This window comes from Camponotus vicinus, unplaced genomic scaffold (genome assembly GCF_025532165.1).
Source record: "Camponotus vicinus isolate PSW18456_S1 unplaced genomic scaffold, iyCamVici1.0 SCAF_13, whole genome shotgun sequence".
NCBI lineage: Eukaryota > Metazoa > Arthropoda > Insecta > Hymenoptera > Formicidae > Camponotus > Camponotus vicinus.
This window is the reverse complement of record NW_028141949.1, coordinates 15551409-15567132: the sequence shown is the minus strand read 5'-3', so window position 1 is coordinate 15567132 and position 15724 is coordinate 15551409. Positions and strand designations below refer to the sequence as shown.

At 32.0% G+C, this 15724-nt stretch overlaps 1 protein-coding gene across 9 annotated transcripts in view; it reads left to right on the top strand.

The window, feature by feature from the left end:
* Positions 1-15724, top strand: part of Oatp74d (Organic anion transporting polypeptide 74D) — a 99631-nt gene that overhangs the window by 69767 nt on the left and 14140 nt on the right. For all 9 annotated transcript variants that reach the window (XM_083087582.1, XM_083087586.1, XM_083087584.1 and 6 more), the window contains 7 exons: positions 1533-1981; positions 2170-2546; positions 4282-4502; positions 4872-5012; positions 7060-7182; positions 12813-12977; positions 14823-15018. In XM_083087582.1, the coding sequence (XP_082943708.1) occupies positions 1658-1981; positions 2170-2546; positions 4282-4502; positions 4872-5012; positions 7060-7182; positions 12813-12977; positions 14823-15018 (1547 nt within the window). In that variant the 5' untranslated portion in view covers positions 1533-1657. The remainder of the gene's footprint in view (positions 1-1532; positions 1982-2169; positions 2547-4281; positions 4503-4871; positions 5013-7059; positions 7183-12812; positions 12978-14822; positions 15019-15724) is intronic.

The window sequence follows — 15724 nt, the reverse complement described above, 5'->3', positions numbered from 1 at the left end:
ATAATATTCGAAAATACAAGATTGCATAAGCTTAAGATTATGATTCTTTATAAAAAAAATACAGAAACTGAGTAATAAAAGTTAAACTTCGAGATGAAAATTTTATTTCAAACAAATTCATAATTTTCATACTTGAAATTATTTTTATAGAAACCATGTTTATAGACAATTTTTTCGTATTTTTAAAAGTACAGAATATAAAATCCAATTTTCTAACAAAGTTCTCTTCAATGTTTGTAGCTTATTAATTACTCGCACTCTCATCTCACGATTTGAGAAGCGGATTCGCGCATCACGAGCATACATGTTTTCGAGCGCATAAGTTGGCGTGTAACTACGAAGAAATCCCAAAGCGAAAGTGAGAACGCGTCTCTTCGTCGTCTTCGCTGTCATACATATCCAGCTTTTAGCGCACAAACTCCTACTCATGCTGCTGTCAGTGAAAACCGCACCGGTGCGATAGCCCGTAGAATGGAACGCGAGGGAAATGAGGAAAGTCGGGCACCGATGAAAGTGAGAGGACGCCGGCTACAGGGTGTCTCTCAGGCAGATTATTCCGCAGTCGATCGCGAGAGAAAGGGGTTTACCTCTAAATCAACAAAAAAAAAATCATTCATATAATTATTATTTTTGAAAAAAATATTTCATATACAATTTTTTACATAAAACTATTTAAAAAAATCAATGCCTTTCTCGATTGTTGATATTAATTTTTACTCGTTCGTTTGGTCTGGATCAGGCTTAATAGAGCTAATCCAATCAGATAATTGATGGAAAATGAAAAGGATGCAATGATATATACCTGATTGACTCTAAGTAAGACTCACATAGAATGAATAGAATTTTTTAATGATAATTAAGTAAATAAATAGTTAAAGAAAAATAATTTTAGTAACGTCCAGATTGTTTGAAAACGCATTTTTTTGTGTAAATTTTTTAAAATGTATCCGTGAAGAATAACTGCAGCTAATACATATGTAGTAAATAGAATTTAGTTTGTTGGAAAATGAGAAAATGCGTCAATGGAAATTTTTACATTTGCATGAGTAAAAATAACTTATACATGATATGAATAACTCATTTTTAGAATAATTTTTCAATAGAATTCTCTGAATAAATACGCGTTATAGACTCGTCGTACGTCAGTATAATTTTATTTATAAATCAACATTGTTATTTTTATATCAACAAAATAAATCTCTTGCAAGATTATTTCTCTCAGTTGCGTTCGTAATTTAGATCTAGGATTCTTGCAAAATAGATTGCGGATCGATACAAACATGCTCTATCCCGTACGTTGATGAACAGATTAAATCGCAGAGAGAGAGTTGAAATAGTTAAGATAACGATCATTACAAACGCTAAAAATTATCAATGATTTCGATTTATGAAATATCATAATATCATATTATTTATAAAATATCGATATATGTGATTTAAAAAATATTAAGATTATTAATTTTGAAGAAATGCGCCTTTGATAATCGTCTTTTTTATTATACGTGTCTAATGTTTTTTCCTTCTGGTTACAGATTGACCAATCGAATGCCAATCTTCTGAGCGGTCAGAAGATTTCGAGGAAGAATCTCGGCTAGAGTTGGTGAAGGTACAAAAGACGCAGGAGGAGCGACTATCGTTTCGCGCAAAAAGAAGAATAATGGCAGGCGAGGACACGCAGATCCTGTCGAACGGTAACGTGGAGGCCTTGACGATCATCCCGCCGAATATGGCAAACGGAAACGGGCTGATATGCGGCGGCAAGCAGCACAACAACAACGGCTTGATACCGAACGGGAAGTTGCATAGCGGGATCGGCGCCGTGGAAAATGGCAAGTTGATTGTGCCGGATGAAAGATCGAGCAGCCTTCATACGGAGTTCGACGATGCCGACATTTCCTGCGGATGGGGTCCTTGCAGGCCCCACTGGCTGCAGTACTTCGCTACGAAGCAAGCCTTCCTGGTGACCTTCTGTCTCACCTGGGTCAGTATGTCGAACAAGCGGTTTTATAATTTTCTGTATAACGTGTAGAGATCCATAAATTAATAAGTTTCGTAAATTAGAATGAACAAAAGTGAGTGCAATTTTCTAGATTAAATATAAAATATTTTTCGTATTTTATTAATGTGAATTAACGTAAGATCATTTTCGTTCTCTCTGTCAATATACAGGTGCTGCAGGGCATGTACTATACGTACTTCGTCTCCGTCATCACGACAATAGAGAAGCTCTTCCAGATCCAGTCGAAGACGACGGGCATCATCATGTCGGCCACGGAGATCGGCCAGATCGGATCGTCCCTGTTACTGACGTATTATGGCGGCCAAGGTCACCGGCCCAAGTGGATAGCCTGGGGCATGATTCTCTTCGCCGTGAGCTCGTTCACCTGTTCGTTACCTCACTTTATCTTCGGCGAACAGCTGATCCTTCAAAACGAGATGCTGCTCAGCGGCGTCGAGCCCGGCGGTGACGGCCGCGGGCTTAACAATACTGATCCCATACCGGCAAATCTCTGCAAGTTCCCGGAAAGGAACAGCACATTAGACGGGTGAGTGCCATGCTGTCAAAACTCCTCTTCGGTTATCTTTTTCTATTCGTAGATTCTTAATGAGTGACGCCTCCTGGCTAATTTGACAAAGGTTGGCGATTTATCATAATGAAGAAAGATGTCTTCATTAGCTTTAATCTTTGTGATGAAATAGTAGCTAGCTTGACAGTAGTAAATCATTCAAAAATAGAGAATTAAAATTTATTAGTCGTAGTTATTTAAAAATTAAATTTTATAATATTTTTAATAATTATATTATAAGTAATATTCAATTCATTATCGTATTATCAGCTTGATTAGCATTATCAGTAAATTTATATCGATTATTTTCAATTAATTTACTATTATATAGAAATTGAATATAGATCGTCTTTTTTTTTTAAAGCCATAAAGAATAAAAACAAGCGTGCTTCAAATCGTTTTAATATATCTATCTTAAACGTCTCTCAATCATTATAACTATATTTATATTCTTAATTTATATTTTTTGCTTAACAAGTCATGAAAGAACTTGTCCATTTATTTATATTCGTTTATTAGTCAATGGAGAAACGTTTATGACACGATTCGAGAAAATTTATGATCGTTGTCAATTACAATGTGTCCCATGAAAGAATAAAGCAGCATGTAAACGGTCAGTTGTATTATAGTTTTAAGCAGAGGTATAAGATATAATCGTTTGCCGTAAACACGCGATATAAGGTGGAATATGCCAAAGTAATAGATACGTAGTTTTACCTTAAAATCGTATTGTACAAAAACCGGTTTGTGTTGTATTTCTGCGCGGTAAGATGCACCAACGGTTTATGACTCGAAGGCAACTAACGAAACGAATCACGCATTTTACATCACTACACAGATTCTCTTTACTTAGATCTTTTAAATCTGCTGCTGTTGAAAGTAAGAGATCGAGAATAAAAAATTAGAATATTTATTTATTCATTTGCTAATATGGCATATAGGAGACAATCCTAAGCTAGAAAGAAAGAAATCCTTGCTAATAAAATAGAATTATGTCAATTATATTTTTTTGATATCACGGAATTGTGCGTTATGTAGCATGCAGTTTCACTTATCGCCATGCTGAGAAAAATGATTATGTATCCGCACAATTTGGGTCGCCCCACGTAGGCGTTAGCTTCCTGATATAATTCCGGAAATAGTTGATTACATGTTTTAACATGAAATAAAATATAATTATCGGTGCTAGATTTAGGTAATGATATGTATATTAACTTAGCTAATATATTTACTTAGATATATAAATACAAAAATAAAAGAGAGAAGGCAGATTTTTTTTGTAAATTTTAAGATTTCGAAATTGAGATATTATTCTCAAAAATTATTGATTTTGTAGATATAATGATTATATATATACTATATAAGAATTTATTAATATATAGAATTTGATTGCAAATATCAAAAATTTTTTTAGTTATCAAGATTAAGATTTTTTAATCACATTTTTTATTTCTTTTTCTTTGCTCTCTTTTATTTAGTTTTAATTTTTTAAACTTTCTGACACACATAAATATATAGTATCTTTAATATCACTCTAATGTGTTTACTTTTTTTTTTATTTTTTTAGTACAACATACAACAAATATACATACGAGAGATTATCTAAAATTAAATAATATTTATGTTAATGTTTATATCAAGAATGTTTATTTCGTCGAAAAAGTATGACACTTTATAATCAATTTTATTCTAATCTCATCTGGTTTTCTTGAAGATGGAATATATCGACGCCAGCATCGCAGACCGATTCAGCGGAATATTGCGAAGGTGATTTTCTCACGGAACAGAGAATACAGAGCAAGATAACTACGGTGGTGCTTGCGATATTTTTCGTATCATTGCTCGGCGTAGGAATGGGCCAAACGGCGGTATATACACTTGGTATACCCTACATCGACGACAACGTGGCTAGCAGAGAGAGTCCTTTGTATTTCGGTAAATTCTCATCAATCTGCAAAAGTTATAATAGTAACTTTTATCTGTCTTTTTTATATATTTTTCATTGTAATAGACATATGGATATTATATTAATTTTCCTTTTAATGATAATCAGTCTTCTACTTACTCAAACTATTCGAATATTTACATCTATTAAATTTTACTAAAAAAACACTTAATAATTTTTATAAATGTACTTATCATTATCATATAAATTATTATATTTGTAATATGTAGATTATATTGATATTTATTTATCTTTTTCTCCACATGATTATTGTTCGCAATATGAAATAATAAAAAATATATTAAAATTATATATTAAATTATATATTAAAAACAAAACCATTTGCTTATGTGCAATAGCAATCACTATTGGGGTGCGGATTCTCGGTCCAGCATTAGGCTTCATTCTGGGTTCCTTATGCACGATGGTTTATGCGGACTTGACAAGGACTCCACAAATCACGCCGACGGATCCAAGATGGGTCGGTGCTTGGTGGCTTGGTAAGTTTATGATAAATCGTAATACTTATCAAAATTAATGATTAACTTAGTTCCAAAGGCCAATGATGTTCTTTTTCTAAGCTGATTAAAGAGAAAAATACTCTCTCTTTGCAAATAGTTCGTTTCAGTTTATAGAATTAAATATATAATTGATCTTTCATGATTTTTAATAAAGCATTTAACCTTCGATTCCAAGTAAAGAGTTTAAAAAAAAACTCGAAGAGAGAGAGAGAGAGCTAAAAATTGCTCGACCTTCATTGTTCAAATTGCGCAGTTAGTACTGTACAATCAGCTATTTGCGTTTATTACGTAATCATGCTTCGTCTTTCTTGTTTGTTGTCATATTGAAAAATGTCTGGCGACAAAAAATAATTTTTTCAAGTGTGATGCGAAAATATTCTCGTCACTTTCATGATCGAGCAGAAACATTTTGCATTGAATTGTTCTTATTTATCGCAACACATGTTATATAAGTTTTGTATAAAAATAATTATAAATATTATTATAATTATATAATATAAAATTTATACATATATAGGCATAATTATTTATTATTATTGTACGTCGATTGACAAATGTTAAGGAATAAAATCATATGCTTTACATAAAAAAATTATTTCTTAGCAATTGTCAATTAGTTTAATTATATATCTCCACAGAAAAAGAACAAAAAGCTTATTATCTAAACAGCGATTATATATCCGAATGATTCCTTCCATGTACAATAACTTCAATTCAAATATTACATACAAGAAGTTCTATAAATTTTTATTTAATATTTTTTGACATATCTCTGTCGATAATACTTAGTGTATTAAACGTCCTTAGAATTAGTCTCTTAAAGATGTAAAAATAAACAAACTTTGATACACATATGATAAATATTTATATAATAATCGTTTGTATGTCAAATGACAAAGTAGAGATATAATCATGAAAATCTCGCACAGTATATGATAAAAATCATTTCAAAGGTAACAGTACAGTAGCAAGCATTACAAGTAAATTTAACACAACGAATAATTAAACATTTCAAAGACACTATTGAAAAGAAAAACCATTAAGAGTAAAAATAAGAAAAATGAGCGAAATCGACTTGTGTGAACTTCTCCGTCGAACAAAGGAAAAGAGGAGAGAAATTATTATTATGTATGAGAATGGTGACTCAGAGTACAAAATTTCTCGTAAGACGAAGAAACCAGTAACAGAAATTAGAATTATTATTTATAAATACAAGAAAATGAAAGCATTAATTCAACGTAAGAAAGTACTTCAACGCTCACTTAACGAAAGTGATTTACAAATGATGAAAGAAGTGTCACCTGATATGAAAGAGTCGATACGCACGATGATAATTCTTGAACTAGACCGACAAGTAATTAAAATGTGGTTAAAAGCTAAAATAATAATAGAAATTGGAAAGATAACTGAAAAAAAATGCATGAAGAAAGATCAAGAGAGGGCCAAAAACATCTACAAATTCATTACAACAATGTAAGTTATATGTAACAAACATATATGTTAAATCAAATTTATATATATATATATATATATATATATATATATATAAAATATATATAAAATAGTTTATACAAAGGCTTATATATTTATGTCTATTTTTTGTATAAAATATCTTGGCATTTTTTCATAAAGCTTAGAAAAGAAGAAATATAAAATTTTTATATCTTATTTACGCATTTTCCAAGGACGTCTAAAAAATATATAATTATATATATAATTATATATATATATATATATATATATATATAAAATTATTTATATAATGAACCTCTATTATAATAAATAGAAAATTATATAACATTTTCAAATTGAAGTTAGTTCATCGTACGAATATTTTTTACTTTTATTTGTATTTCAACGAATATTTCTCTCGCAGATATTTGATAACGTGAGAAGGAAGGGGAAAATACATTACTATGGTCTAATTTATTCGGATAATCGCTGTTTCGCTATAATCCACAATTATATCGCGAGACAATATTATTTATTTTTTGAGAATTAACTCTTTTTCCACATGATGTTTCAGGACTAGTTTTAATCTCAGCAATGCTGATGTTTGTCAGTATCGGAATGTTTGCGTTTCCGACGCGCTTGCCGAAGAGCAGGACACCGCCTCGACGAGCGGATGCCAAGAAGCCCAGTCTCCGAGGTAAGTCCTGATTTATCTTTCGAGGTTTGCTCCGATCGCTCTCGTTGGCCGTTTCGGCTGCGTGGCATTAGCTTAATCTGTTTTTATGACTCGCCGTAAGCTGCTTCGTAGCAAGTTTCTCCCCTTCCTTTATTATCTCTCTAGCTTTCTCTCTATCGCATGATTTCCTGCGCGAGACTTCTAAAAGTCCTCGAGGAAAGGATAACTAGCGCAACCGCAGTTCGATTATGATATGGGTTTATTCTCGTTGCTGAAACGCGCGCCAGTAAATATAGCCCATACGTCATTGCTTTCTCTCTTTTTGCGATTGCAACTCGTGATTCGCAATTCGATTGTGATATTTCGATATCTGATGATAATTTATAGCGTATCGTTGCCTATGATGATATTGCATCATCGTGAAAAATTGAATAAGTTTCAAGAAAATAGAAGATTATGAATAAAAAGAAGCATTTTGTGAGTAAAGTTTCAAAAATCCATAAATTTAGAAAACAAAAAATTTGATTTTCTTCTAATTACATATAAATATCATTTTTAATTTAATTGTTAAGACATATAATTATGTTATCAAAAAAAATTTTTCTAATGATTTGATAGATCCGCGACCCCCATGTATATTTTTATAGATGGAAATGATGGGATTATGCGTAAAATACAATTATTCTATAATTATTACATTCAATGTAAAAGTATTGCGATAAAGTAATTGCGATAAATATTTGAAAAAAAAACGCAGAGCATGATTGTTATTAACAGCAAGTATTTTTGTTGAAACGTTCTCACCGAAAGGTGAAATTTTGCACACTTGCCATAGTATCGAAGGTTAACGAGAATGCAAATAAAAGTCGGAGACACAATGTGCTCTTCGTAAGTAAATAGGAAATTCACGATTTTTGCCTACAATCTGTTCTTTTGTGCATAAGACAACGATATATCGACGTTCTTTTTTATGCATCTGTTGATATATTTTTTTTCAATTCATTAATTTAATTATGTCAATTTAATTATTTTTTTTTCTTAATTTTACTTGACACTGTAATTAAAAGATAGAAATAGAAAAGTATGAAGATTATTCAGAGATAGTTTCTAATTATGTTACGAATACATATATTGAAATAAAATCGCGTAATCAATTTATTGTTGAGGTCAATTTGATGCCCCAAAAGAAACGCTAAATTCCCTCGACACGCAAACTCTTTTTTCCTTCATTACTATTCTGTAAATTTATTTGTAGCATACTTTTTTATTTTAATCACGAAAAATATCTAATGTCTTTAGAGCATGATTATATTGTGAATAACACAAATACATATGATTGATCTATAACAAATCATATTTTTAAATCGCCTTGTTCGTTAATTCGCGCAATAGGATGAATCATTATTCCTCATTCGCAGCTATATCGATATTTCGCGCAAAATTTCGCGATATATCATCATTCCCCTTTGTCGCCTAATGCGATTCGATCGGCTCTATCGGTATGCGCATAAAAGGAAGAATAAACCGAACAGAGATGATCTCTCAAGCGTGAGTCCCTCAGTGATCCAAGGTCAATAGCGAATTTAGGTGGCGAGAGGAGGATGCCCGATGTCGCCTTTGCCTATACATAGTATAATACGTGCGTCAAACCGGGAAAGTACGACCGAGATTTGCAGCTTTCGACACACCTGTAAAAAAAGTTGGGCGCATGATTAGCCTTTCCATGATGGAGAATCATCTCCTCGAGCGAATCTCGCAAATTCGGCGACCGTGAATAATCGACCTCGTCCCTGATTAGATTTTTGCGCGCGCGGATTATTTTTTGTTATTTTGCTATCGCAGTTTTCAGCGCTAAACATGCGCTGTCTGAAATGGCTCTTTGAAGACGGTGCTTCATGCTTCGTTTGTCATCCAATCACCTTGACCTGTTTAGCCTCTGATTTCTCCTAAACCGCTCAAGGTGCGTCAACGGAAATTTAATACATCGTCAAATTAATGCGCGTTTATATTAAAATTGTTATATATATTGAGTAATTAAATAAATATTATTAATTAATTCTGGAACACTATATTAAAAGGCATAAACATATGAATAAAATATTATTCATATCTTTTTTATTATAACAATTTTTTTGAAATATGTTTATACGTATAATATATACATATATAATATAACTAATATAAACCAAAAAGGATTTAAAAGTGTATTCTATTTTAATTTTCATTTTTTGACAAAATAGAATGTTTATTCATATAACATTTCAAGTTAAATAATATTTGCAATTAATACAAGGACTTTAATCTAAAATTAATTTAATAATATTAATGTGTGTAAAATATTTTATAAATTTGGTTTATGTGATAAAATAAAAAATTAGGACAAATAAATGAGCTTAAACAATTGTAGCATCTTAAAATTAAATACATAGAATTAAATAATTATAACTAATAACTAATATAATTATAACTAATAATTATTATATATATATATTTTTTTAAATATATGTGCCAAAATAATTTACTTTCTCTCTCATTTGATATTTCAAAAATTCCTCATTAATTACACAAATCACCGTACAACTCAGCAACAACTTGTAGCTTGTTCCGAAAGCCCTGAAATCATCGGATGCTCCTTTAACGGACCCTCGACACTCGGGGATGGCTCGTTCACCCGTGTGCGTTACACGCGCGTGTGCGTCACGTGCGTGTGTACGCGCGTGAGCGCGCACGCCGCCGCTTTCTCTGCGTGTGTGCGTTAATAATAATGACTGACCGACTCGTGCACCGAGGTGGGGCAAGTTCACGGTCACGCGTCGTGTATAGAAGCGGTGGTGGACACGCACGCGCGTACGTTTTGCGCGTGTACGCGGACTAACGTGCGTGTGTCTCTCACTCTGCTTCTTTTTTTGCGTTTTTTAAGTTCTGTCTCTTTCTTGGCCCCCTTCTCCATCTCTCTCTCTCTCTCTCTCTCTCTCTCTCTCTCTCTATGTCTTTTATATATATGCGTTTGCTACAAGCCGTATTATTTACATATCATCGCGCTTAATTTGGCGAATCACCTACGCAAAAGCCTTTTTTAATGCGTCTAACTTTTTAACTCGCATGTCTAGTGTTTTATTTATTATCGGACGCATTATTATATCTTGTTTCAAGCGAGTTTTTAATTTACATATATATGATGAATATTTGAATATGTTTTAGACAGAGTTTATTTTCGCGAATCCGGATGTCTTATACATATTGTTTTTTTAAGTAAAGTAAAGTAAATGGTAGTCAAATATGTATCTCGAATTTACAACAATTAAAATTTGGTAGAAGCCGTCTCATAGTATTTTAATCTCGCTAATTGGGTTGCACAAAAGTTATTAGATGGATTTAATTGCTATTATATCATTAAATTTGATGAACACAATTAAAACATACTTCTATGCATTTGTATTAATTTGTATTGATCGTGTCAATTTTCTTACATATCTCGCGCGTTAATTGCTAATTTTAAGAGAAAGTTTGCAAAATCGATAAATCGAAACATCTGCCCGAAATAAACGAATATGTATTACACGGTGATCGGCACAACGTACGCGTTCGGACCTTTAAAGGGCATTCTATACGATAATACTCGGAGCGCAATGTTAGTCACGTTTGTCTACTCATGGTCTGTGGGACGTCCCTATGCGGAGTTGCCACGACTTCTAGCTGGGCTTACTCGGATGCCTAGAAGACTCCTAGGCAGTCCTAGGTATGTAGCTTCGTTTGCACGCACAAGGTTACGCATATACTGTACACACGCTATAGTATCATGCGAAAAAGATGCTCGACTGGTCTGAGTAGATAAATTAACATAACGTTCAGAAAGAGAAATCAACAATGTATTTATTTAGTTTCTCTTTCGACTGAGCGAATTATAAAATGAATTAATTCCTTGACCTTGTTTTCCTTGTCCAATTTGAATAAATTTAATTTGGAAATACAATAAATTTTTCAAGATTTTAATTCAAAAGACGTTATTAATTAAAATGACGCTAGAGTTTATTTGAGCAAATAGATTAAAATAGTCGTCAAGCAGAGAAACAACTGGGAAGGGGAAAATATTCATTTAGCTTTTCTTTTAAATGAGAAGATTGTAAAAATGATTAAATTAATTGAAGTAAATTAATTTTTCTTATTTGTTCTCCGATTTCAATAAATCTGTGAATAAGAATGCATTAGGAATTGTGTGGGATTTTTAATAATCCGAATTTTTTATTTAAAACATTTTTTCAAATCCATTTTATAATTTTGATATTAACTAATTAAATAAATTCCAAGTTAATTCCAAAGTGCTACTTCTATCTATACATTTACATTATAGCAGATATTTAAAAGGAGACGAGTTTCTTATCTTAAGCTTTACTACTTACCCGACTCATCGAAAACGAAGAGAGACACACGCGAATATTCTCTCGTTCGATTCGATCGTAAATTGATGAGAGGAAGAGACTCGCAAACATTTGGCGAGTCTTGATAATAATTTCGAATGTTTTGGATGTTTTCTTAATCGATCCTAGACTGTTGGCGAACTATAAGCGAGTTTCCAAGCAGGTCTACATATATATTTCAATGGGTCAATACGTTTGGTCGTTCGAGCGGGTATATCTTCGTCTGGCAGGGGCGCGTATAAAAGTCTACGCGTTTGCGATGCATCGATCTCCACCGATACGTATGTCAGGCGAAACTGCCAGTAAACTTTATCGTTGTCGTTATTGAAGTCATCGATATTAAAATCGTTTGTTGGCGGAATCAGCATCAAAGACGCTTTATCACGTCCTTCCCTTTTACCTTTTCTCGGCGTGAAACTTTTTCTCCTTTAGTTCTCGCTCTTACTTCGTCCACCGTCGAGTTTTCTTGGATGCTCGAGGAAGGATATAATACGGGAGAAGAGAGGAAAGATTGCCAAGGCTAATTAGCTCGTCCCTCGTAATCGAGCTCGTAAATATACAAAGAATTGCGGTAGACTCCATCAGATTCGTAGAGAATAAGTGTACGGCTTGAGTAGAGACAGAGAGATCAGGCAAGACCGAGACTAATAAGAGATAACCATGGCCATCCCAGAGTCCGATTGCGACTAGAATATCGCTAAGTTTTACGTAACCTTCGCCCATGAAACGTGTAATATGTTGAGTCGATGACCGATATGTCGCACATACGATATGAGATTCATTTGTTTAGAATGATTACAATTAATTAGAAGGTATGTATGGTTATCAAGATATTTGACGTCAAAACTTCAAAGGAAGGATATGGTCTTCAATTACAGAGCGAAAGAAATATCTCTGTTCATCAAATATGCATTTACAATCAAATAAAGTTTTATTAGGAATATCGAATAACATTATTATTAGGTTCTATTTATTTATATCTACTTTTCAGCAATTTTTCAATATTCAAGAAAGATAAAAGATGATTTATTTTATAATTGAAAATAAATATTTTTTTCCTATTGAACGATAATTGCTCCTTGTCATTTCGCTGACAATTTATATTATTCTGTGTGTAAAATTTATCATGACAAATATATTAAGTATGTGATAAATTATGTGAATTGACCTGATAATTATATTAATTTTTATATTTATACGCGTGCTATAACATTTTGACTACCACTGTTGCAGATTTTCCGAGTGCAGTGAAAAGACTACTAAAGAACGATATACTGATGTTCAGGACAGCGAGTAGCGTGTTGCACATCTTGCCGATCGCCGGTCTTTACACTTTCCTGCCAAAGTACCTCGAAAGCCAATTTCGTCTGCCGGCTCATCATGCGAACATGATCTCAGGTAATTATCGCGAATAAACATGCAAGCGGATCTCGAATGTATGTACACTCAATTATACAGTCCAGCCAGAACGAATTCAAGAAAAAATAATTCTTTCTTTACATTTTTCTTAATGTTTCTTAATGATTTTAAAGTCTCAAAAATGGTTTACTTGAAAATTTTTTAAGTTTGAATAAACAGTTCGAAAATGTTGATTAAATTATCTACGTTTAATTCTTAATAGTCTCATTTACAAAATTTTTTCCGCAATATTTAGTTGCAAAAATTTTATTAATATTGGTAACAAATTCCATTTGAGAATTGAAAATTTTAACAATATACTATAATATACTATAATGTTGAATGGATAAAGTTTTATCAATACATCATACTAGTATAATAAACGTTAAAATAAAATAAATCATAAATAAATAATCTCTCCTTATAATTTTAAAATCAAATTTTTAAAAAATGTAACATTTTGATAGCCTGAGTTGTATTTGATGAAATTATTATTCTCTCTCTCTCTCTCTTTCTTTTATCAAATTTAATCATTCTCCCCATTTTTTCCCTAATCTGAGAAAAGTTATTTTTTGTCGAATTGTGTTATTAATGATATGTACTGTGAGAGCGATGAATCATGTGTGGAATAACAGCAAAAGTTTTTGAAAGATTGGCAATGTCGCAAGATTTTGCCACTGGATGTCCGTCGTGATTACGATGTAAAGTGGACAATTTGACGTAAATGACAGAACGGATGTGTTATTCCACCGAAAAGAATTATCCTCTCATTTCCTTTATTGTACAGAAATTTATGACGCGAAATTTTTTTTTGTTGGTCAATTATACTGAATTACTTACTTTGCTTTTAACTTTAATTTTTTTATTTCATACAATTCAAGAAAGATTTTTTATAAGAAAGAAATTTTAAATATAAATACATAAACAAATAAATAAATATATATATATATAACAATTTGCAATGACATTTTATAGTTTTAATTTAATTTTCTTTTATATTTAGGAATGTTATTTAAATTAATTAATAATATATAGAAGTTAATATTGCGAATGAACAATTCGATAATCTGCAGAATGAATTCGCGTATCTCAGTATTAATTGTATGATGCCTTATTCCATGTGCGGTGCATGCGCGCACGTGCTAATTTATGATGATTGTTCGTCGAGAATTGGCGCCGGTCGTAGAACAAGGCTGCGCTCCGCTTCTCTATTCTATTTCTCATTCTGCGCCCGAGTATTAATCTATGGTCGTATTATTTGAGGAATAATTTGGTACAAGTACCCGCTATACGCCGTATTGTTGCGCGCGATGCTATTGTATTGATTTCGAATTATTTCATAGTCGCCCGATGAAGTTATATAAAGCCAATGAAAATATAAGTAGATATTCTTGATCTCTTGAAACATTTTACGATCAATTTCTAACATTACAATTTGGTTTTATTCTGTATATTTAATAATTTGTAAATATTAAAAAGATGAATATTTTACATTTTTATCATACGTTTATATTAGGCAAAATTAAATGAAATTGAACAGCGTAGTTTTTGATGATTTAATAATAATAATTATTATTATTTTTATTATTATTATCTAAATTATTATTACCTAAAATCTTTTTTTACTTTTGTATAAATATATTAGAAGGAAGCATATTTTTTTATCAGTCAAATTGAAAAACAATATTTTTCTTATCTAACAAATAGAACTTTTAATGAAAACTGCTTTAAAATGAAGCGATGGTGATCATCCTTGAATTCTCATGACTAGACTATGATGCAAAGCATGAGTTACCAAGTGAATGGCTTTGGACGACCGTATAATGAGCGTGATTTTTTGTGCAGGTGTTGGCGGCATCCTAGTTATGGGATTGGGTATTATAATTAGTGGTGTATTTATCTTGAGAGCGAAGCCTAACGCGAGGTTTGTCGCAGCCTGGATCGCCTTCACTGCGGTCGTTTACGCGATCGGCATGGGTGTATTGATGTTTATTGGCTGTCCGATGGACGATTTTGCAGGGCTTGTGTCACATTCTGACGGGTAAGAAAAATCTTCTCGTGGCTAACAAAACTTAAAGTTAAATTAAATTAAGTTGAGAAAAATTTCATCGACACAAATAGCAATTATTATCTAACAAAATTTTTTTATTATTAATATTAATTCATATCACAAAAGGATGTCTGAAACAAAATTATAGCGTTCGTAAAAGTTTAAGTATCTTCGCATTCTTGAATTAAATGACACAAATCTATTTTACATTTTAATATTTAATACCTATTAACAATGTTTTCGAAAATTCGAGTCCATTGTTTGTAATATTACAAAAATTCCGCGGTTATCTCTTCGCGTATAAACTTTGTATGTAAACGACGAGACTGATGGACGTCGATTGTTTAACGAAAAACAACATGTTTCAATGTATATCTTATTAGAATGTGCATCGTAAATATTGCATATATCGGAAACGCGTGAGAATTTTTCGCTTTCGCCTGTTACCAGTCTTATTTACAAGTCAACAATATCTTTCAGTTCCTACAGATATGTACATTTTGAGCTCTTGCACTCGTCGTGACTTTGTTCAGTTTATAATACTTCACAAACAGTTTATAATACTTCACAAACGTTATATCATTTATAAAACATGAGTAAAAAATCTAATGCATATTATATTCTTTAATGCCTGGATTTTAATGATTTTGACAGTTCAATTGATTCTCAGGCAGCAAGATACTATAAAAATAAATCC